The following is a 24,364-nucleotide window of genomic DNA, read 5'->3' on the forward strand; positions in this document are numbered from 1 at the left end:
CAACTGAAGGAGTGGGAATTAAGGAATATTCGTATTTTTTTTTTTAGTTCTGGGATAGTGCAACAGAGACTAAAGTCTAAGAGTTCATTATTTAAAACATGCTTGACGAGAGTGACCAGCAAAACAGAAATATGTGTGTCGGATCAAGCAGCCTGCAACTCACGCTGAAATAAATGTGTTTGAAGGCCCCCCTAACATTATATGTCAGCTTCTGCATCAGTCATGTCAACCCACAACATGCCCATGCGCAGCAATGGCAAATGTCCCTGCCCTCCGCCCGCTCGGGACAGCAACCCGACAGTTTTGGGCCCTCCAAGGACCGAAGGAGATGCAGCTGCCCCATTTTGCTCGTCTACCTCTCCCGACAGCTTCTGCTCGGGCGCGAGGCCGTTCGGAGCAGGATGAGTCCCGGGGGCTAGGAGGGCGGCGGGGCTGAGGGCAAGGGTTGGAGAGGCGGCCACACAGATCTGGCGAGCCAAAGGTCCCCCTCCCCAAGGCTATACACCTCGTCTCGCCCCCACCCCCGGCAGGACCCACATGCGCCGCGGCCACCTCCTTCCTCCCTCTCGAGCGCCCGGGTCGCCGGACCCACCCACCCCGAGGGCCGCGCTCGGCCTTCCTCCCGGGGGAGGAAGCTGGCGTGTGCCGCCTTCGGCCCAGGAAAGTGAAGTGGAGGCGGAGGTGGACCGGGGGGGGGCGAGCTCCCTCCGAAGCGCTTCCCGCGCAGATGGCCAGAGGGAAGCCCTCGCCCCTCGCGTCCCACCTGGGCCGAAGTTCGGCGGGGGAAGAAGTCACGTGGGGGTGAGTCTTTCTAAGTAAAGGAAAGTGGGCGAAGGAGCGGGCTTGTGCCCCTCCCTCCGGCCGGCAAAAAAAAGGGGGGGGTTCGCCCTGCCGCGCCATTACCGCGCCCCGGCCCTGTCCCTCCCCGGCGGAGGCTGGCGGTTGCAAAGACGAGTGAAAAGGGAGGCGGTGTGGCCTTCCCGTCCGTTTTCGACTTCGCCCCTCTCCGAACTTGCAGGACTTGTTTCGGAATTGTCCGGCTCTAATCTGCTCCGGGGTTTCAGGCCCTTCGACCCCTCGCGCGCAGATCGCGTAGCCTTAACGAGTAACGGGGCGCCCCTGAGCTCTTGTGGAAAAAGCCAAGCATAATGCCGCCCTCCAGATGGTTTTGGACTCCCAACTTCCAGCATTCCTCAGCATTGGAAATGATGACTCGGGCTGATAGGGGTGGCGGTCGAACAACTTCTGGAGGGCACCCTTTGCCCGCCCCTGAGTGCCAGCAGGGCCATTTGCCCCTCCCTTCTCCCCAGAGGTGCTCTTTGGAGTTGAGATGGCATTCACTTGCATTTGAATTGGGGGGGGGGGGTAGCTGGATTCACCCAGCAAAAGTTATTTTGCCTCCCCAGGCAAGATGGTGGCCCCTTGCCATTTCACAGGCTTCAGCTGATGGTACTGCTGGATGAATAATGGTTCTAGAATAGCATCCCTCTCCATCACATAATGAGAGCCGCAGAGTAGTTTAGGGGAATAAAACAAGCCCCGGCACGGACACACACCTCCAGGAAGATAAGGAGGCACAGGGAAAAGCTAGCCATTTCTGCCTCTCAGGGCCTGCTGCCCAAGACGTCTTGCCTGCCTAAAGTGGGATGCAGTTCAAGAAAGCACATGCGGCCCTTTGTGGACTGGATGTGCATAGGCGTACTAGCTGTGCAAAGACCAGGCCTTGGTCTCTGTTGCCCTTCCTGGAATCCGGGGATTTCCTCATCTGCCGGAGTGTCCTATTTTTGCCTTTGGAAAGAAATGACTCCCAGGCGAAAGAGGAAGCTCCTCATGCAAGCCACCTCAGTCTGGCTGGATGCGCCCACAGGCACAAGCTGTTCAAGGAGCCAGCCTTTATACAGTGCATTGTAGAATTCCAGCTTCTCAGGTACGTGAGGTCAGGTTTGGGACTGTGCAAAAGTACTGTAGAGAAAACTAGGGAAAATGCAGGAATCCCAGGTTGTCTGAAGGCAAGCTTCAGCTCTGCGAAGCTGTCTTAATTGCTGTGATTCCAGTGCATGGCCTTGTCCTCAATTGGAGGTTAGAGACTATTTATTTAGTTATTTATTATTATTTCTATCCCACCCATCTAGACCAAAGGTCTATCCTGTAGGCACTATGACTAATCCTCAGGTTTCTTGGGGTGTCATTTTTCCTGTTGCTTTTACTCTTGAGAGGTCCCCACACGCTGAGGCTCCCTGGGGTGTGGAGCGTGGAGCCTCGAGAGGACTGCGCGTGCAGGAATGGGGTAAAAACTGAGTCTGTGGCAGGACTGAGAGATCTCTGACACTTTTCATACATTTGTGAAAATCAAGGGATTCAGCAGGAGGACCGAACAAAGCTAGCACTACCATTAGGTAGAACGTGATAGGTGCTTTAGCCAGCAGTGGCTGTGGGATGGCGCAGCAAAGTTTCGGAGCTGTATGCCACAACATCCACCCTGCACTGTTTAAATGCTGTGCTGATGGTTGGCTAATAGAGTATGATAATCCATTGTTAATATTGATGCCAATATTCTGGACTTCGTACATACCCTGTTTCCCTGAAAATAAGACCTAACCTGAAAATAAGCCCTAGTATGATTTTTCACGATGTTCATAATATGAGCCCCCCAAAAAATAAGCCCTAGTTAATTGAAACCTCACCCTCCACCATTGTGCAGCAACCGGAAGATGATGACAGGACTGTATTTGAATCAATGTAGATTGTTGTACATGAAAACAATAAAACATTCTCTGAAAAATAAGCCCTAATGCGTTTTTTTTGGTAGCAAAAATTAATATAAGACCCTGTCTTATTTTCGGGGAAACAGGGTAGAAGGAAGGTATCAACCTTTTCTTTACCTGAGGTAGCAGAATAGGACAAGGCTGGATGTGAAGATTTTTGAATATGAGAATTATAAATCATAGAACTGTAGAGGTGGAAGGGATCCTGAGAGTCATTTAGACCATCCTGCTAATGCAGGAATTCACAGTTAAACCATCCCTGACAGCATAGATGAAGCATTGAATGGCTTCATTGTTATCCCCGTGTGGGGATCAGGGGCTATACTGGCTGGAGTAATTTAGTTGTACTCCAAAATGAAGTAACTTTTCTTTTCTGTGAGGGGAGTCTGGTGTCACCAAAGTCCTATGAATTAATGATCTTCAAAAGGTTCTGTTGTTAGCAGCCCTAACTAGAGACCATGGCTTCCTGTACTGAATCAATTCATCTCTGGTTAGCTCTTCCTCTTATCCTACTGCCCTTACCTTTTCTCAGCGTCTTTTCCAGTGAATCTTGTCTTCTCATGATACGTCTGAAGTTATGATAGCTTCAGTTTAGTCATTTTAGTTTCTAATGAGATTTCAGGCTTGATCGGATGTAGAAATCATTTATTTGGATTTCTGACACTCCCTGGCATATGTGAAGCTCTCCTCCAAACCACATTTGAGTCTTTTTTTTCTGGTCAGCTTTCCCTCCATCTGTCAAATCCACACATTAGGGCTGGGAATATTGTAGTGTGAATGATCTTTGATCTTGGTCTCCAAAAACACATGCTTACACTTAGGGGTAATAATTTTGCAGGTGCATTCTCAGTTGTGATTAGAACTGGTCTAATGCTAAAGGAAAAACATGGATGTTCAGTTTTCCTTCCCCACCCAGAAAAGACTCAAGATTCTGAGCAATCGTTCCTTCCCTAAAAACATATGTAAGCTGTTCAGGAAATAGATACAATTGCAACTTCCCAATAAATTTCCATTGCTGCTTGGGTAACAACCTATCCTCCATATTATTTTACCTAGGCTTCGTGCCCTGGAGAGGACACTCCAGCTTTGTGTACAGCGTCAAAACACTAGACACTGTTCCAAGTCCTCCATACAGAGCACGTTACCATAGTCTCTCGAGACTGAAGGATGCCTATGAACCCATGGAATAATGGAATGACTACTACTACACGTTCATGCTTTTCTTTTGATATCATTGTCCCCTGAAGGTCCCCTTGTTTCTCCAGGACCACTAATCAACACTGGAGGTTCTAGAAAGAGCAGTTGCTTTGCACACACCCACCCCTCTACATTGTTCATGGAAGAAGGAGCAACAGAAAAGGTGAGTAGGGGATGATTGGGATTCATGTGTGATACAGCTCCCTGCTTTACAATCCCCTATTTCTTGGATAAGGGCTAGAGGAAGGGAGAGACAATGAGATGGACATGAATAAGCATACTGAAATAGCAGTAATTTATATGGCTGCTACACCATCCCCTCAATGAATGGCACTTCCCTTTGCAGACAAAGTGAAGCAGAGCCATGGAGAGTTCCAGAGAGCTTCTTCATGTCATCAAGGACTTAAAAAGTAAGTGTGTCATGGAAAACCACCTTCTGCTTCCTCCTCTCCTGTGAGCATTGTCACACCCAGTGACTTTTATATGAGGTATATTTTGAAGATGGGTGGATTACTTTGGCCCTCCAGCCTTTTTCCCCTTTTGAACTCCCACAAGCCCTGAACAATATAGTGAATTGTGAAGGACTCTAGGAGCTCGAATCCAAAAATATCTGGAGGGCCACAACTGATTTTGAGGCTGGCCATATTTCTCAATTACCTGCATTATTTTAATACAAATAAAATCTGCCTGATTTGATCACATTATTATTGCTGTTGTTAGTGTTCTGGAATCTTCCAGAATATTAAAACATACAGTTTTAATTGTTGTTGTTATCTGCCCAGAGTGGTATATATGTACCACAAGGGTAGGAGGAATATTTTGTGTTAAATACATAAAGAACTGATTAATTTCACTCATTGACAACGTAGTGTGTAAAATACATTTGACAACAGGAGAGTATCATTCTATCATATATATGTAATATTAAGTTGTGATTAAATGAATGTTTTATGTTATTGGTTTTATTGCAGCGCTCGTGGGTGTAGAACAGAAAAGAAACAAATCAGTTCAGTTATTTACCTGGCCAGTTCCTATTTATCCTGGCAACATTCCATGGTCCAGCTCAATAGGTTTCAAAGAACAATCATTGTCCCACCTGCTCTATGAATTTCCAACCTTTGCCTCTCCAAATGTCTTGAGCTTCTCAGAAGTCTCAATGATAAGGAATTGTGTGATTTGTAGTTCAGAACTGGGTGAAATCCTGCTTGCTTTTTTCCATTCATGCAATGTCCTTCTGTCTTTGATACATCAGCTATGCCAGGGGGAACTAACTACCTCCATTGTGTATGTGTAAACCCCATTGGTTTCAGTGGGGCAATCGCCACTGAATGGGTAAACTACAAGGCAGAGAAAATCAATACAATAACAGAGCAATCCACCCTGCCAACTCTGTTGGAACTCTGCATGCAAGCCACCCTTCGAGTTACCCTCTGCAGTTACTGATGGGATTCTATCCCCAAAGCCCAAAGGCTTCCCACCTCTGCTTTAACTGGAAGTGCCAGAAACTGAATCTGTCATTATTTACCTACCGGGCACTACTGTGGCATTCAGGTATAAGGGACTCAAGAACTGGAGTGAGGAACCTGTGTCCCTCTAGTTATCATTGGACTCTGATGGCCACCAACATGGATCTTTGGATGTACTAGTGGAGGGGTAGGGCTGTCAGGTCTGTAGTATCCCATTCCTTGAGATTTCGGGTTTTGTAAGATGAGAGGGCAAGTCCTAATGAGAAGAACATCCCTTCACAGACCCCCTAAGGCCATCTAGTCCAACGCCCTGCTCAATGCAGGAATCCAGACTATATTAGACAGAGGGCTGTCTAGCTTTCTCTTGGAGGCCTCCTAGGGTTGGAGAGCTCCCCCCACCCTCAAGGTAGTTGGTTCCATTGGTCTACTGCTGTAAAAAGTAGGAGGTTTTTCCTGATATTCAACTGAAATCTGGCTTTCTCTAACATGAGACTGTTATTACATGACCTGCACTCAGGGATGACTGAGAGCAGCGCCTGCTCCTCCTTTGTAGGGGATTCTCTAGACTGAGAGGTCTTTGGCCCGATTCTGCACAGCATTTCTTATGGTCTCTATACCAGTACCAAGATGTCCCAGCCTCCAGAATATGAAAGCCCTTCGTAAGTCATCTGAGAGTGTGTGTTTGTGGAACAGGGTTACATCGTTCTGGTCCTTTTCAAACTGGGTTGGCTACATTCTGTTACCACCTAGCATTGCCACTGCTCCATCATCACAAAGGAGGACACGGAAAACAAGGAACACTAAAGGACATTCTTCACAAAAAGGATATTAAATCTGCATACAGTTGTGCCCCGCTGGACGATTACCCCGCTCTACGACGAATCCGCTCTACATTTTAAATGGGTTTTTTTTTCTGTGTGATGATCGCTTCCCTGCTTCGGGAGCCTATTTTCGCTTTACGACAATCAGCAAACAGCTGATCGCCGCATTTCAAAATGGCCACCGGCTGAAGAAAATGGCCCCCCACTGTTTTCTAGGACGGATTCCTTGCTTTACAGGCACCGAAAATGGCCGCCGTATGGAGGATCTTTGCTGGACGAGCAGGTATTCAGCCCATTGGAACGTATTGAATGGTTTTCAATACGTATGTTTCAATGGGTTTTTTTATTTCGTTTGACAATGTTTTCGCTCTACAGCGATTTCGCTGGAACAAATTAATGTCATCAAGCGAGGCACCACTGTATGCTCATTTAAACTAACATATGCAAATGTCATCTCAATTAGACATTATAGTTACAATTTAAGTGGAAATACTACAGCTCACCATATAGCACATGGCATGTCTTTACACAAAAGGAACAGTTGGCTTCGAAGTTCAGGAAAAGGTTACTAGAGGTAAGGTTGTTTAAGAGTTAATCAATCTAGCATTATTTATGTTGTGGTGAAGCCTTGAAAATAAAGTTTTACTGTGTTGGATTTAAATTGCTAGTTGAATCTGTTTGGTCAGAGGAGTTATTGGATTCCAGCCAATAGCCAATGCACTGATAGAGCACAAAGTAATGGACTTTGGTGGAAGTCTCTTATTTCGTTTAGAAGCCCAAGAGTGGAGTTCTGGAGAAATCAATTAGGGCATAAGGAGATACAGACAATGAAGTTGCTGCCAAAAGGATGTATGCCTACAAACCTCTTGGCACTTCCTGGCCAAGTTTAGCTTCAAAAGATGTCATACAGTAGCAGGGCATTTTATATTTTAGAAGGTGACTAATCACAGCCCTCCCTTTGTCTAGATGTTGTGACTGAGTTAAATGCAAATTACCATGAAAAAGGGCTACCAGTGACAGATGGTAGTCAGGAGCTGCAACAGTTCTGTGCCCAACTGGAATTCCTTTTGCAGGTATGGGGCCAAATAGACTGCATTAAGGCTTTCTCCAGATTGACTCCCTTGTAATACGAAGAATTTGGGCTGGGTTGGTCTTGAATGAACAATTAGGACCTATTGGCTTTGCAAAAGACCTGCTTCTGATGGAACTGGTAGTTTGTTGATATAGATCAACATGGTTCCTAGTTTTTACAAAATCTACCTGTATCACTTGATCTAGCCAGGAGGTGAGGCTGAGGAGCCTAACGCCGAGGGAGGCCCGGAAGGAAAAACAAGAAACCGGGCCTTCCCGGCAGTGGCTCCTCGCCTTTGGAATAAACTCCCTCCTGAGATTTGCATGGCCCCTTCTCTGGGCATTTTCAAAAGCCAATTGAAAACTTGGCAGTTTAAGCAGGTCTTCCCTCCAGCCACTATTTGATTTATGTTTTTTTTCTCTTTTTTTCTTTCCATTTTGAACAATTGATTGTTGGTGTTATATATTTATGTTATATTTAAATTGTTTTATTTTAAGTGTTGTTAGCCGCCCAGAGTGGTCAATTGATCAGATGGGCGGGATATAAATAAATAAATAAATAAATAAATAAATAAATAAATAAATAAATAAATTAATTAATTAATTAATTAATAAATTAATAAATAAATTGGAAAATGAGCTGTGGAAGATTTGACCCACTGTATTCTCCACTGTAAGTTACATAGTGACATCAGAGAATGTTGTTAAGTTACTTTGTTAAAGAGGCTGAAACATTGTGGAACAAAAGCAAATTTGAGCTTTCCATTTCAAGAGGCAAACTACAATGTAACAAAGACTGTTCTTTTGTTTGCAGTAAAACTGCCTAATGCAGGGAGAAATGTTTGGTTTCTATAGCTGCAAATCATCAGGGAGACTCTAAACCATGAGTATGACTGTAGCTTGATAAAACCCATTATTTATTTTACCTGCATTTTAGCAATATTAATTTGTTCTACATAGTCTTATTTTTCTTATAGGTACACACATATAACATGCATGCATATATAACATATATTAATTTTTATGTAGCAGTTTTAACTTTTAATCTTCCATTTTTTTATGTTGGCTTGATTGACTGTATGTGCTTTATTTTGCTTTGGTCCATGAATTAGTTAAATAAATACCTGCCTGTCTAGTTACCTACTTTCTTTGGAGATGAGACTTTTCTTTTGCACCACTAAATCTCACTCCACTGGATCCTCATGGCCCTGAGCATTATTTAAAAAAATATTTAGGAAACAAGAACATTCAAAATAGCTAACAATAATAGGGCAGATTTAAAAACATACATAAAACTTAGGAAAAAAGAATACTGTACTCTCATTATACCTGTTTCACATTAACATTCTAGTATGATTTGAAAGAGAAAAGAAACTTATTTGGGCAGAAGAAGGATTACTGGGACTTTCTGAGCCGCATCCTGACAAAGCTGCATGGCGGGACACACGCAGGGGTGCAACATGTCACTTTCCTGGACAAGGTAAGACTGGGACAGAAGATGGGGTTCCCTGGCCAGCTGAGGGAAAGGGAAGAAGAGATGTTGTACAATAGAGATCTTTTACTGGAGACCGTCTCCATATCACCAGGAACAACCAGCCATTAAGGGTTCTTTAAGAGTGTAGGGCTTACTTTTGAACTGTTTACATGTTTTATGCATTAGAGTAGGTGCACTGTTTTCTTTCAGTAAAGATGTGTCCACTAACAGTGGGCCTTTCATGTTTTCCTTAAAATGCCAATGGCCCATTGCTAATAGATCTTTCACAAGCAGCTTTCACCAGTGGAAGGCCACACAGCAAACTCTTGATCCCTTCAAATTGTGCTTGCTCTCTTTCAGTTTCACCTTGCAAAACAGTTGTTCCTCCTTCATTTGTATGAATTCTGCACTTCACAGATGTGATGAAATAGGCATCCTAGTGCACCCTAAGACCAGTGCACTCGGCTCAGAGCTTGGTAACATTGCTTTTTTGGACTACAACTCTGAGAATCCCCTAGCCTCAGGGAATTCTGGGAATTCTAGTCCAAAAAAGTAAGATTTCCAAGCTCTGATGAGCCTTCAGTGTGTTAGGGTATGACCAGAACTTGGAGACATTATGTTTTTTGGATTACAGAGTTGTGCTGGTTTGGGAAATCTGGCTGCTGTAGTCCAAATAAACATATTTTTCCCTATGCTCTGGCTCCACCCTTAAACATAACCAAGGAGCCAGTCCTACTGGATGCATGGGGTTGCTATGTTATGTTTTTTTAAAAGCATGGCTGAATACTTCCTTATTAAATTTAGGTTTCACTTCTGCAGTGAATGTACCTTAAATTAGTATACAAGAGAAGCTCTGTGCATGCAGCTTTTTCTGCTGGCTAAAGTTAATAGAGACGGCAGTCCAGCAATGTCTGGAACCACATGTTTCCCACTCTTGTTGTAGAGTTAAATAAAAGCCAAACATCCTGGCTCCAGGAATGACGGGCAGTTTTAAAAATATTTTTAAGTAATAGGTGCATAATACATAACCATGCCTACATGAGAAGGTAGAAGTATGGGCAAATAAAGACACTGGCATGGTGTCATTTCTAATTGGCATGAAACAGAGAGGTGGATTGTTTTAAACAAAAGGTAGGGTAATACTGATGAAGGTTCCCTGCATTGGCATCAAGCTAGTGAAGCTTCTAAGAGGACACATGGTAGCCCAGGTTGGGGAGAGAAGGAGTGAATGAAAAATACTGTAGCAGACTGACATTTTAGAGAGCTTTCTCCTTTTGAATGTGCATCCAAGCACCAATCTGTTTGTCCTGGCAGCTGAAAACACCCGTGGGAAGGGGCCGTGCTTTCATCCGCTATTGCCTGGTCCATCAACAACTGGCCGAGACCTTGCAGCTTTGCTTTATGGAGCCACAGGTGACCAGGTAAGGTGAACCAAAGGTGGGAGAAGTGTAAGGCTTTCAACTTTACTGAATGTTGAGAAGAGATGAAACTTGAGATTCAGGAGAAGGTTGTGAACTTGGCAGTGTGATCCAAAAACAAGGAGCCAGACAATGGAGAAGTTGGGATAAAGAGTAAGGAACAGGGAGGACTCTTCTCCTGAGGAGATAGTAGGGTTGGGCCACAAGGAGAAAGGCAGTAGTTGAGGGCCCATGGCATTGTTGCCTTATGTTGGAGTCAGAAGGTAGAGCCATATGTATTAGGGCTAGCTCAACTCAGGAATCAGAAGTAATATGAGTAATTACCAGTATTGGATGTCCTTTCCCCAGGAATTTTCACAGACTGTTTTTTCTCCTTTCCTCTGAAGGAGGCCTCAGAATAGCAAGAGGCCAAAATATTTTGCGTGTTTTAACAAGAAACATAGCCTTCTGAGATGTCTTCCTTCTGTGCCTGAGTTCTGTTTGGAAACTCTCTTCTTTTTGCATTTTCTTTTTCTGACAGGGTGTTTTCACGGTTGCTAGAGAGGTACTTGAGGCAGGGTGTGTATCTCTAATGTTGAATTCTCAAGTTGCTAGATGACTAGAACGGTTGTCCCCTGCTTCAAAACCATTTATGTTTCCTTTGATCTCACTGACATTGGGAAAGGTGGCAAGAGGTTAAACTAGAGATTTTAGGATCTGCTAACGCTTTGCTCCTTCCAGTGAATGGTACTATGCACGCAGCCCTTTCCTTGACCAAAAGCTGTGGTTGGACATATTGAGCTCCCTCTATGAATTGGATGGTGTTGCCTTCCACCTGGCATTGTGCCGAGCAGATCTGGATGTTGCCTGGCCAATGGGCTCTGAGTAAGTAGCAAGACGCACAGGTTTGGCCAAAATTAAGAAGACTGTGAATACAGATGCAACTGCCTTATGCTGAAATTTCTGAGCATAGTACTTTGGGGTTACTTTGATGGAAGGATTTTTTTCTTCTGTCACATATTCACTGTGAATGTTATATTCCTCACTGTCAGAGAACTGGCTAGACTATCACCAGAGAAGATAAAAACCTCCTGTCAGGATGAGCTTTAGTTATTTTTCTGTCTCAGAGGTGAAAAGTATATGACCCTCCAGGGGCTCTTGGGCTGCAATTTCCATTAGCTCTAACCAATGTAGACCATGATACAGGATGACAGCAATTGTAGTTCAACACCATCTGGCGAAATATACATTGCCCACTCAATGCTACGTTGCAATAAAATAGGTGTCTTTATTGGCGAGCAACACATACACTATGTCTCACCACTTCTCCTGTTCCATCTTCATCACTACTCTCCCCACCTCTCTATTGATACCTTCCCTGAGTCAGCATATTTATTCTGCTGGTTTTCCTTTATTCTCTCTCTAGCTCACACCAACTCCTACATGTCCCTGGGGATTGTTTGCTATTCAGCATCCCATTATCTTGTCCTCATGACCTTCTCTCTCTCTCTCTGTATGCCTTTTCCCCATGGTTCACAAGCCCACTGGATCTCCTCCTTCCTCCTGTTTCTAAGTAACATTCTGACTGAAGATGCAGGTTCAGTCCATTAGCCTGAGACGTGGGTGAGTAGCTGAGATCCTCCTCATCTGGTTGGTCTGCATCTCCCATGATCCTTCAATTCCAACAACTTGTAGAACATTATGGAGGCCCCGGCTCTTAGCCTAAGATGTAGATTGTCTGGAAAGCCAGTCCTTCCTCCCAAGAAGTACATCAAACGGCCCTGAGGTGGGGAAATGAAATACAGGTGTTTTCCAGCATCCGTGCAGATACCTTGCTTTTGTTTCTTGCAGGGCTTTGCCGCGATGTACTGTTCCATCTACTAGCCTCACCCAGGTGGAGAAACCAACCTCTGAGGTATATAGTTCCACTTCCTTGCCTGTCCCATTGAACAGCAAACTACTCCCTGTCAGAAGAAATACACTCCTATCTTGAGCAATGGCTTTGAGGCACTGGTGTACCCTGAAGCTTCCATTCACATTCCTTGAAATGGTCCAAGGTTCTGTGTCCTCCCTGCACACACACCCATCACAGGAGGGCTGTGATTCAGTAACCTTGACCTCCAGGGATAAATTGGATAAGCTGCCCTTGGATTCTTCCTACTCTCAACTGCTATTCCAAAGGTAGAGACCCTTTGGCCCTCCCCATGTTTTGTTCTTCCACTTCCAATAACCCCTTACCGTTGGCCCCGTTGGGTGGGGCCAACTGCAATTATAGACCAAAGTATTAAAAGAGCAAACAATTCCCTTCTCAGAGCTATTCAGTTCTTACAAAACATAATAATAAACTATTATTTAGATTCCATCACAAAACAATTGTTTCTGAAACAGCCTCTTAATCCTAAATTATAACTAAGTGACTCCCTCAAAATCCTGTAAAAGATAATTCTAGATCTAGGATGGGATGGAGTGGGGGACTGCAACTCCCATGATCCTTTACCATGGGCTGTGCTGAGTAGAGCGTCTGGGAGTTAAAAGTTCAGCAGCATCAGGAGGCTCATTGATTCCCCAACCCTGCCCTTGCAAGAGCTGCAGTTCTGAAGAACTGTCATGCTGATTCTTCACCCATAGTGTGAGCCAGCTTCAGCATCTGGATGGCCGACAGGGATATCAGTCTGTCTTGTTGGGTCATATGCTTTTAAAAAAAACAACAAAAAAAACCCCAACAACTCATGTGCAGATATTCTTTCATATAGTTCTGTTTAAAGAGGCTGATATTTAGAAAAGTTGTAAAATCATCCTCAGAGTTAGGGAGAGACTTAGAACCCTCTTCAGAACCAGTTCCCCACTTCACATTTGCAGGGCCAGTTTTAGAGAGCTCATACTGAAAGAGGTGCATCCATACTAAGTTCAAGACCTGCTCCCATTCATCTACAAATCATGCAATTGCATTCATCTATCTGGTGTGAAAATGTGCAGGGCTGAGGAGTTGTTGGTTCCTGATCTGCCAAACCCAACACTTCTTTGACAAATCCTTCATCCCACCCCCAATACTGGTTCGATAGCAGGGTACAATAAGTTTTCCCAGGACCAGCTTTTGTTCAGGAACATATGAAAACTGCTGGTAGTTATGCCTTGGGATCCAGTGAGATAATTTCTCAAATTACTTACAGTACTTACTTACTTTTACTTACTTTTACTTACTTATTTACTTGCTTACTTACTTACTTACTTACTTACTTCTTTCTTTCTTTCTTTCTTTCTTTCTTTCTTTATTTATTTATTTATTTATTTATTTATTTATTTATTTATTTATTTATTTATTTATTTATTTATTTATTTATTTATTTATTTATTTATTTATTTATTTATTTATTTATTTATTTATTTATTTGCTTTAGGTGATCAGTTCACACAGAGATCCTGTGAGCAACCAAACTCATGGAGGTTCTTTAAGAACCAAAGAACACTATGGCCCGAAGACACCACCTGATGATCTACTCAGGCCTGAGCTAGAAAATTCAGTGGAGAAATGGGTTGGGGTCTGGAGACGCAGAAAGAACAGTCTGCTGCAGATGGGTTCCCTCCTAAATCTGAATTATTTTATGGAAAGGCAGGTCCAACTTCCAGTCGCAGACAAAGAGGGTCAGAGACTAAGCAGTGAATTGAAGGTACTCCAGTTGAAGGAACAAAGCAAGGAGCAACCAAGCAACATTTCTTCCACCCAAGAACTATATTCCTTGCTTTCTCAGCCCCAACACTATCTCTGTACAAACGTGGAGAGGCCACCTCAGGTGATGTCTGAAGGTGGCAGCTGCTGGAAACAGAAGGATTTGAGAATATTGACATCGGAGCTTGATGATTTGCGGATGAAGCTGGCCCAGCAACAAGAGGAGAATACATCCCTGAGACAAACCTTTTCTGAGGAAAACCAGGCTCTGAAAGAACAGCTAGCAAAGCACGAAGAACAATACAGGGAGAAAATGGATGAACAAGAAAAGCAACAGCAGGAAATGGCCAAAGTAGTAGAGTCCATCAGAAAAGCAGAAGAAAAGATTGCCAGTTTGACCAGTGAATGCCAGGAGGCAAGGGACAAGAAAAGAGCTGCTGAAAGGGGTCTTGAAGAGGCGGAACAAAGGCTGAGTTTTCTGGAGGCAGAGAGGAGAAAACATCTGGCGGACATCAAGGCCCAGGAGCTAAGGCATCAGCTGATGGTCTCTCGATGTCAGGGGCTGCAGGAAAAACTGAAGGCGTGTGAAGAGAATTTGGAGAGGCGGGAAACACAAGCGTCAGCCCTGAACAGCCACCATGACCAGCTGGGGATGACTGAGGAACTGTCAGAAGGGACGAGGTACAAGCCAGCAGAAACCATGTTGGAAAAGAGTCTCCTGAGAGAGAAATTAGAGAGGAACCTTGCAGAAATAGAAGGACTGGAAAGGGAGAGGGAGACTCTTATGGAAACTTTGGTGTCTCGGGAGCAAAGCCTAATGTTTACAAAACTAGAAGTTGAGGACCTTCAGAAGAAACTGTTGGTTTGTCAAGAGCATGTTGTTATTTTACAGACATCTCTTGAGGAACAGGAGAAGGCCCTGAGGAACAAAGAAGCAGGAGCACAGGACTTGCAAAGAAACCTACAAGACCAGTCGGCCCAGTTCCAAAAAGCCTTGGGGGAAAAACTTACTTTGGAAGCTCAGTTACAGGAAGTGACCAGCAAGAAGTCTCAGTTGGAAGCTCAAATTGCTGAGGAACAGGGCAGGTATGAAAAAACTTTACAGGAACTGAAGGGGCAACTGGGAGCTTTTGGAAAGGAGCTGGCCGGGCTACAAGAGGACAAGCAGCAGCTCCAAGCCACTTTGCAGCAACTTCTTGAAGAAAGAGAGGCCTTGGTGAAGCATGCAGAGAGCACTGCTGCTACTCTAGAAGGACAGACTCAAGAGGTCACACAGCTAAGGAGTGAATTGGAGGCTGTGAAGGCCACCAGCCAAGCACTACAGAAAACCTTGCAGGAGGAAAATGAAACTGTGACTTCTGCCCTGAGGCAGCAGTGTCTGCAGCTGAAAAACCAAGTGGAGCAGCTCGAGGAGGAAAAAATGCAGGCCACTAGCAGGGCAAAGAAGCTGTTGGAACAATGCTGGGAGTGGCCTGTAGGGGATGAGGAGGCCACAAGTCCAGGGATGCAGAAGGGTACTAGTGCAGAAAAAAATACCTATGGAATAGTGAGATCATGCCTCACAGACAAAGATGTTCTTCAAGCTGATGAGCTGCATGGTTTGGAAAGACCTGTAAAAAAGAGTGGTAGTGCCAAACATAGAACTGAAGCTCATGGGAAGGTAGGCATGTTGTTGATCCACACCAGGGACGTTGGCAAGTCTTTGGGTCCAAGTTCGGAGTCCAAGTCTTTGGTACCAAGTCCCGAGTCCCTATTAAAAGCAAGCTTTTTTCCCCAGAGAGGAAGGAATGGGTGGGTTCTGAGTCGCAAATTGACTCTGAGTCATTGGGAAAAAAATATGAGTCAAGTTCCAGTTGAGCCACCGGTGTGACTTAAGTCCAACTTGACAGCGAGTCCAGCGACTTGAGTTCTCATCCTGGATTCACGCACATTATGTTGCTACATGTGGAGGCAGGGTATCCTGACCCTGAGTAGATTGTAGACAACCATTGAAAATGGGCATCTTCCTTCCTTTGTGAGAGAGGACCTAGGGCAAGTTGCATTCCAGTTGAAAAGGAACTGGCATCTTTCCTTTGAACAAGCTTGTTGAGGCTGCCAGTGTTGTCGTTAGTGAACCCCTCTTAGAACACTACCATCCCAAGGAATGTCAGTTAGTCTGGGTGTCTCTTTGCAGGAAAGCAAAGAGGACTTTATCCTGGTTGTTGGGTAAGTCTGAATAAGAAAGACCAGCACCTTCTTTGTGCACGGAGGCTGCAGACAAAGGTTCAGTCTCAGGAGCAGAAGATAGTTTTTGACACAGAGACTAAACTGAAGAGAGGAGATGGTGATAATGTGACTGCTTTGATTACCATAGTTCTTCTGGTGTCGTGAAAAGAAGGATCTGAAGAGAGGATGCTTGTGGGAGACTTCTAAGCCCCTCCAGCAAGAGAAGGGGGCACCTCCATGGGAAGAAGATTGGCAAATCACAAATCTATGAGTCAAAGGTCAAGGGAGGGCTAGTGCCCAGAATCTGGAAAGGTTACTTTCTGGACTGCACTTTTCAGAATCTACCAGCCAGTATGGACTGTAGCTATGTTGCCTATGATATTCACAGAGCTGTATGCAGAAAGTAACTTTTCCAAGATTTCCCTCTTGCCTCGGTGTGTTGGCCTTTTCTTGTTTGCTTTTGGGAACAGGATACTAGATGAGATGGGTCTTTGGGCTTGACCCGTCATGTCCTTCCTTGCGTTCTTTAATGATTTCTATACAACAGGACTAAAGAACTTTATGCCCGCCAAACATTTCACACTGTAGTTCCCATAATCCTTCAAAATTAGTCATGCATGCTGGGACTTTGGTCACTGAGGCTCAAAATATCTGGACAGCTAGAGGTTTTCTAGGCCAGTTCTGAAATACGTACAAAGCATTAGGTAAAATGATGTTGGTTGAACTGTAGTACCGCAGTCAAGCCTCTGCTCATGACCTGAGTTTGATTGTTGTAAACCTCCCAGGGATTGCTTTAGCACTATGGGGAAGCATATAAGGCAAAACAACAGCAAACAACATGTTTGGGGGAAGGAGAAATGTGGCTTAATATAGGGACTTTCAGCGTTGGGCACCAGACAGCTAAGTGGCTGCAAATTCTAGCAATCCATAACCAGTGGCATTTTCTGAAGGAAAGGACCTATATAGCACTCAATTTTGGAACTTTTGCCAAAGCCTTGGAACCTCTTAAGAACTGAAGAATTCTAGGCACCCTTGCTTGCATGATAGTGTGCATGATACCCTAAGACTTGTAAACTACTAATTATTTATTGCTTTCCCCCCACTTATCTAATTTTCCTCAGTGTCTTACTAGCCATTTGGATCTAATAATAGAGAATGTTCGGCAGGCAAGGCAGATGCTACAAACCAAGGAAAACACAACAAAGCATCTCATGGAGCAGCTGAGCCGGTGAGAGAAATGAAGCAATTTCGATAGCTCTTACCTTTCATAAGGAACTATCTATAGCTCTGGTAGAAAGCATGCTTTGTGTTCAGGGGATCTGAGGCTCAACCATTAGTGCTTGTTATGCTGATGACTTCATCACTGTTGACCCTTTGCTCAGGGGGAGAAGAACATGTTGATCTGATGTTCAGTCTGTGGCATCTTCAATTAAAAGGACCAAGGAGAAAGGTATGAGAGGAACCCACCACTGCCTGAGACTCTGGAAGGTCACTGCCAGTACAGACAGCCCAAGGCTGCCATGGAACTGAGCTCGTTCAAAGCACTTTTTCTGCCATTCACAAATCCCCTTAATCTGATTGATGGGTGGGCTTTCACAGGCCAACCCCGGAGACCCACACAGAGCAGGAACTCTCATACCCCACCTCTCCCTCTTCCTTTAGATACCTTTCCCAGCAATTCATGATTCATTGTGGCCTCAGAATGGCATTTCCTCAGTCCTCTGTTTTCCAAGATGGACTGCATCTCTCATATCACTTGTCAGCATGCAGGCCATTCTGGGAGGAGATGATGGGGAGTGTAATCCAGTATGTCTAGAGGGTGCTGAGTTATGAGTGGCTGTCATAGAACATGCATAAATATGCCTGCACATGATCTGTCTTCTGGCACTCATTTGTCATCAGTTCTGTAGTAAGAGTGGCATTCCTTTAGGTGGGAGCAGTTGGTTGCTCAACAAAGTAATGAGTGTGTGAGCATATAACTTCCTAGCCAAAGGTAATTCCTAGTTAGCTCTTGATCAGTGTTTGGTGAGCTGTGGATATCCTCCAAGGACCGTGTGCCACTGAGTGTTGGTGAAAGAGCACTTGGGGTCTTGGCAGTGAACTTGCCTTGGCATGCTGTTCTACTCATTATGATCAGTGATCTTTGCCTGATCCTTCCTTGCACATGTGCTCTGCCATGAGGCCATGGCAGTGAGCAAGAGACAGCCTAGAGCAGTGGTCCCCAACCTTGGGCCTCCAGATGTTCTTGGACTACAACTCCCAGAAACCTTCACCACTACCTCTGCTGGCCAGGATTTCTGGGAGTTGAAGAACATCTGGAGGCCCAAGGTCGGGGACCACTGGCCTAGAGCACTAGGAGAGATTCCAAGAGTCAGGGGTGCCTTAAACTATATTATAGGCTTAAACAAATTTAACAGTCATTTCCTCTTCATTGTAAACCAGCCATTGGGAGTGTACAACTCTCCAGAGATTGTTGGACTACATTTGTTCCATGCTTTTCTATTGTTTATCTGACAAGGGCTTCTGGGAGTTGCGGTATGTCAACCTGTGGAGTCCATACAGTCATCACTAGAGATGTGGCGCTAATGAGGGTCCAGCCCCATGGGGCCAGACAGTTCACTCACCGATCAGACGTGGATGACACGATTCTACCGGTGACTCTGCAGCGTGCGATCTGGGAGCCACTCTTCAACCTTGCAACGAGGCTTGGCTTCCTGCCAGGAGTGGTGAGCAGATCGCATGCTGCAGAGCCATTGGTAGAATTGTGCCGTCCCCGTCCGTGGTGGATCAGTGAGTGGACCATCCGGCCCCGTGGGGCTGGGCCCTTGTTATTGCCACCTGTGCTGGTATGTTCATATTTGTATACAAATACAAGTACCACCGTCTCTAGTCATCACTCATCTTAGAAACCTTGGTGCAGTGCGGGGAGGTATTTGTAACAGCACTTCACTATCTCTGACTTCCAGGAATCTTTGGGAAAAATCATAACAGGACTGTAAGAACATGTCATCCAGTTATTGCATCACATATAACTGCAAACATATAGCATTGTGGAGAGGTCTGGTTGCTTCTCCATTCTCAGGGCTGGTCATGCAACTGATTGTATGAGCAACCACATAAACAGGCAAGTGTCTGTGCCTCTTGACAGCACCACGGCTGCTAAGTACAATTATACCTATGGTAAACTGAACAGGATACTAGTCTTCGTGTTTGCAGAATCTGTTATTAATGATAGGGCCTTTTGGAGGTCATTAGCGTTGTCATAAGTCAAGGATGATGATGTCTCACAGTAGCAAAAACAACATATGTAATAAGACTACAAGTATTATCTTCTTGCTTAGGTGTCAACAGGAAAAGAAAGAGTTGCAGCTTCTGCTGGAGAAAAGTCACCAAGAATCAGAGGAAAAAGAGAAGAAAAATAAGCAAGAGTTATTGGAAGAGAGGGAGCTTATCTACAGTATGAAAAAAAAGCTGCTGGAGTTATTGCGGTGAGCAAATGGAGAGCAAAAAAAGATGGAAGAAAGAGAGTAGTGTTCTTCCTAAACCTGGGACAAGTTATTCTTTCTGAGATACAACTCCTGGAATCCCTTGCTAGCATGTGATGTGTAGTAAAAAAGTAACTTTTCCAAGTTCTTCACTCACTGCCTTGCATCAGTAGGGGGTTGAACAAAATCAACTTTGTGATCCCTAGCAATTCTATAATCAGTGCTTTATCGATTTGGCCTCCAACTGGTGTTCATTACCTCTTTGCAAATGCAAGAGGTTGTGATCTGTCTTGCTCTCTTATGTGCTCACTTGCTCTCTTCAGGGAGAAGGATGCCCTGTGGCAGAAGACAGAAAGCCTTGCCTCTGCAGAGGCATGTACAGCTCCTCAGAACTCAGGGATGTGTACTCTGTGCAAAAAGGATTTCCGGCTCATGTCCCGTCGATATCAGTGCAGGTAATTGATCCATTTATTTAACTTGTGTGGAACCAGGAAAGGAGGAGCAGTCGGAACAGTGTCTCTGTCAGAGTGATTTGCAAAAGAAAATTGGGAGAGGGTGTAGGGATACTAGAGGAGATGCAGAGCCCTCCAGGTTCTGGAGAACAGCAAATATGGCTCCCAGCCCCCTAGATTTTGTCCACCCACCTCTAAAGTTAGAAAGTGGGACAGTGTAGTAAACAGCAGCTGCAGAGAGGGGAAGTCTGGATCCAAAATAAGACCTTGAGGTTTTCGCAGATGGCGAGCAGGGCAAAAGTTGATGCAAAATGAGAACTACCTCACAAGATGCAGGTCTTGCCATTTCAACAGCTAGGCTTTGTCATGTTACATTAAGTTACATGGCATGGGGGAGTGGGGGTTAAAAGCGAAAAATATGTTTTGCCCATTTGTTTGTTGTTTTTCCAGACACTGAAGGCATTCCTTGAGGCACCCCTGCCCCAGAATCCACGCCTTCTTTAAGAGAGAGGCATCGCTTTTGGGTAGAGTGGGAGTACCCAAGACGGAGCCCTTAGGCGCCATGTCAGCCCTTGTTCCCTCCTGCTGCCTTGGCTTCTGGGCTGCTAATGGTGCTTTATTTAATTCATAGGGGAATAACTTCATTACCATGCTGGACATCACCATGGAAGAGAGTATAGCATGGATCTCAGAGAGCACGTTCAGTGCTTTGTAAACGTTTTAGGGAATGATGTTGATTTTCAGAGTAAGCCATTTCTACCACAGTGTGAACGTTGTTTTCAAAGAAATATGTCTTCTTTAATTTTAATTTCTGAGCCTAGGTGTTGGGTAGGATTCTGAATTTTGTTCTGATGTAGGAAGAGGTTGCACAATCTAATTATGGTCATTAGAAATTGTCAATTCTGTTGAGGCTGCTTAAAATAGAGACATCATTTTCACATGAGACACTTTAAACCAGCCTTCTGCTGCTTCTGTGAATTGAATGGGACAGAAGTATATTAAATTGATTTTTTTCAAATGGTCATCTTTTATTTACCATGTCACAGTGACAAAATCTAGAAGCAATACATTAAAAAGTATAAAAAGCATTTATCATCCCCTTTAAAAGATGTTCTTGACCTAAGTTTGCAGAATATCACTGTTATGCAGCCTGCCTCTTTACATGCTTATTCAGACATGTGAGTACACCTAAATCAGTATATTATAATATATGAGTAACCATGTATAATGTTGTTAGACTGTAGTCTTATGTTCACTTACCTGGGAGTAAGCACCCCTGAAATCAGTGGAACATATACCTTAGTAGATGTATTTCAGATTCCACTCTCAGTCCAATTACTAGTGCCAGCAACAGTAGACCTGTTGAATCAACTGCAGAATGGTTAAATAAATGGATAAGTAAACTCTGTTGATTCAGTGGATCTTCTCTGATTGAGACTAGCAACTGGATTTAGGCCTTTGCCATCACGTAAGTGAGAATGAACAGCCAACAGAGTTGATGAACCTGATTTCAGCCACCTGTCATAAGTGAGCAACTGCTTTCATATCACATGGAAACATGCTGGTCATCAGATCAGTAAATCGGCTCTCAACAACAAAGTTGTCCCTTCTTCTCTTTGATGTTGTTCTTATTTCCTTCTCTTTCAGTTTGTGCCGGAACACTGTGTGTCACGCTTGTTCTGTGAGCAGTGGACACAAGGAGCGCTGCTGTCTGCCATGTCACCAGAAGAGAAATGGCCAAGGCACCTGAGCCCTAGGACCTACCAGACAACACTGTGCCACTCGGGGGAGCTAGCATCTCAAGTCCATTCAACCACTCCCTCCCTGGCTGCTCTCTGGGAATGGATGTGACTTCCTTTGAGGCGCTGTTGCAGGCTCACCTGAGGGAGCAGGCGGGGTGGGTGGGGTGGGTAAAAATGTCCAGGATTAGATACAATGACAAGGAATCAACTTCAGAATTATATTTGTATTGGAATTAATATTAACTTGCTCTGAAAGGAGCAAAAATATAATCTTCTAGCCCCACATACATGAAAAAAGTTCCTATTAGATGATGCTGGTGAACAACCCTGAACATAAGGACATTTGAGCAGCACAAGGAGATTTCAGGTGTGTTTCAGGCTTTCCACTGTTACTTGAGAGTCACTTTTGAGCTGGCTTTTCCAAGCAGGCTTCCTCATCCAGCCGAGACTCTCTGCCTGAGAGTGGAAATAACTAGTTGCAAGTAATTCAGTTATATTACTAATGACATTTGTGAGCAATGAACAATGTAACTAGTCGTTACAAAGTTGTTTTCTACCTGTAGTAAGTAACACCTAAGTTATTAAAGTGAGAAGAGTAGCACATATTTACTTTGAAAAATTACTTCTGAAGAACATTTTTGAGGCATTTTGACAAGATATTTTCAGGTTTATACTGTGCTCTTTGGCAAAGGAAACATTCTTTTGGTTTTTCTCTTTTTATATAAATATTTGGTGCAATATCAGAATTGACTGCCAGAGAGTATTTTCCTACATCTTCCTAGCTTTTTGGTAATGATAACACAACCCATTAATGCCATGCAATGCAACATTACTCATGGGATCAGAGCAATGATAACAGTAACTTCATTGCCAGGAAGCACTTGAATAACACAATTTCCTTTTAAGATGTACCTTTTAAAATCTGCTTTTCCTACTCTACTGGAAAATTTGGCAACCTTCTCATTTAAGAAATATAACACACTGATTTAACAGTGCGATGGAAAGGGCAAAAATATATTTTCTGCCTAGGGTAAGGCGCAGAGAGCAATCAGCCAGCTTTATATTCAATTTCAGCAAGTGGAGATGTCTAGGGAGGCAGCTGCATGGAGTGCTTATTTGTATATTACCTGGCCCCAACTGAACTCCCCCTCCAATCCCATTCTTGCCCTTGTCTGTGCAGCAACAGAAGCAATTATTAGCATTATTATTATTTGCCAAGTGCAGCAATCTACTGTTGAGCTTGAAGAAAACTCAGGAAACTGATGGAAACTCTGGAACTGAAGAAAACTCTGGAAACTGGTGATAGTAGTGACCTCACAGGGAGAAGGTGGGAGAAAACTTCATAGTATCAATGTGCTATAGATCAAAAATGATAAAGAAGGGGGAAACTGTTCACGCTCCAACCAATCCAGATCCCTTGTTACATTTGTTGGTATTCTATTTCAGTGGCAGTATAAAAGGAGATAAATTTTCCCAGTGCATGCTGTAGCCAGACCGCATTCCCAAGCCAGCTGAGCTCATAGAGGAGTTTTGTTTCAAATTCTAGTAGAGAATTTACATTATTTTCAGGTGATGGGAACTCATCTGTGAAAGGCCCTCAGGATGGGCCTCCCCTGATGACAGTTTCTGTGCCATCAGTTTGCTGTAGCAAGCAATGCAGCTTGCTGTATTTTATTTTATTTTTCTTCTGAAGGAGGAAACTGGGATTCATAACTGCATCATGTAATTGTTATGAAAGAAATTATTATTATTGGGTGGTTACTTAAGAAATTCAGATTAATGGAACTCATTTTAATGATTTCATGCCAGTTCTTTCCATCCCCCGTTTTTGCATAATAGAATTGAATGTAGAACCTTCTGTATCTCCATATTAGCAGAAATACCTCTCATGTTTCTACCTTTTATACATTTCAGATGCTGCCGAAAATGATGACACTATAATGTGCTTTCTCTTTTTCTTTCATTTAGCAAACAAAATAGTTGGGAGAAGAATGTTGATCGAGCTACTTGTGGAACATGATTTGCAATGTTATGTATCTTTAGCATGAGAGCAATAAAACCTGGTATTATCTTAATGCTCAGAGAAAGAAACTAAATGTTAGCTGTTTTTTACTGGTGCTCCAGTTTTTTCAGCTAAAATAAAGAGGAAGGAATTAGGTTGGCAGTAGGCAGTTGTTGGTCCAAGAGACTGATATGGAAAAAAACACCATTGTTTGGCCAGTAACCAAACGTTACCCTTGTAAATGTCCTTTAAAAGCAATATGTGCCTGGAACTTCCAGCCACAAGCAGTTTTGAATAAACAGGAAGTCAGAATTACGAGGAAGGTGCAGAACTTGGAAGTGCTGACTTAGGGCCTCTTCACACTGGCACATAGATATGATGTATTGATCTTTGAGGGCACAGTTTTGATCAGGGGGAAACAAGACCTTGTCTACAAGTGTATCTACGTAGAACGATCCATCCTTCCTCTTTAACAGCTGTTGCACATCTTTCTGGCCCAACAGTAGGGCATGCATTCTTTTTTGACAAGGTTGTTAGCCAGGAGATAGCAGCTTCTAACAACTGCAGATACCAAAGTAGAATTTGAAAGGAAAGTGGGAGAGAATGAGGGAAGGGAAGCA

General features: G+C 43.9%; 1 protein-coding gene across 4 annotated transcripts; it reads left to right on the forward strand.

Annotated features, from left to right (window-relative positions):
- Positions 1–664: 664 nt before the first annotated feature.
- On the forward strand, positions 665–23,817 carry RUFY4 (RUN and FYVE domain containing 4). Of its 4 annotated transcripts, none has more exons than XM_020805150.3 (13): positions 665–801; positions 4,013–4,125; positions 4,309–4,372; positions 7,216–7,322; positions 8,672–8,800; positions 10,109–10,215; positions 10,933–11,076; positions 12,043–12,106; positions 13,590–15,518; positions 17,185–17,291; positions 19,405–19,551; positions 19,872–20,003; positions 21,648–23,817. In XM_020805150.3, exons 3-13 carry the CDS (start codon positions 4,327–4,329, stop codon positions 21,748–21,750), a joined length of 3,015 nt encoding a protein of 1,004 aa, XP_020660809.3. In that variant the 5' UTR covers positions 665–801; positions 4,013–4,125; positions 4,309–4,326; the 3' UTR covers positions 21,751–23,817. The 4 variants fall into 4 exon arrangements, with proteins under 4 accessions (XP_020660809.3, XP_072841372.2, XP_072841373.2 ...); XM_072985271.2 differs by having other exon boundaries at positions 4,031–4,125; XM_072985272.2 differs by lacking the exon at positions 10,933–11,076.
- Positions 23,818–24,364: the final 547 nt, after the last annotated feature.

The sequence above is a fragment of the Pogona vitticeps genome, chromosome 1, assembly GCF_051106095.1.
Source record: "Pogona vitticeps strain Pit_001003342236 chromosome 1, PviZW2.1, whole genome shotgun sequence".
Classification (NCBI taxonomy): domain Eukaryota; kingdom Metazoa; phylum Chordata; class Lepidosauria; order Squamata; family Agamidae; genus Pogona; species Pogona vitticeps.

Excerpts from the sequence above, each read along its gene's own strand:
- RUFY4 (XM_020805150.3), top strand. The coding sequence starts at position 4,327 with ATGGAGAGTTCCAGAGAGCTTCTTCATGTCATCAAGGACTTAAAAA. Across the intron at positions 12,107-13,589 it reads TGGAGAAACCAACCTCTGAG|GTGATCAGTTCACACAGAGA; the intron begins GTATATAGTTCC and ends TATTTGCTTTAG. Across the intron at positions 15,519-17,184 it reads GAACTGAAGCTCATGGGAAG|TGTCTTACTAGCCATTTGGA; the intron begins GTAGGCATGTTG and ends AATTTTCCTCAG.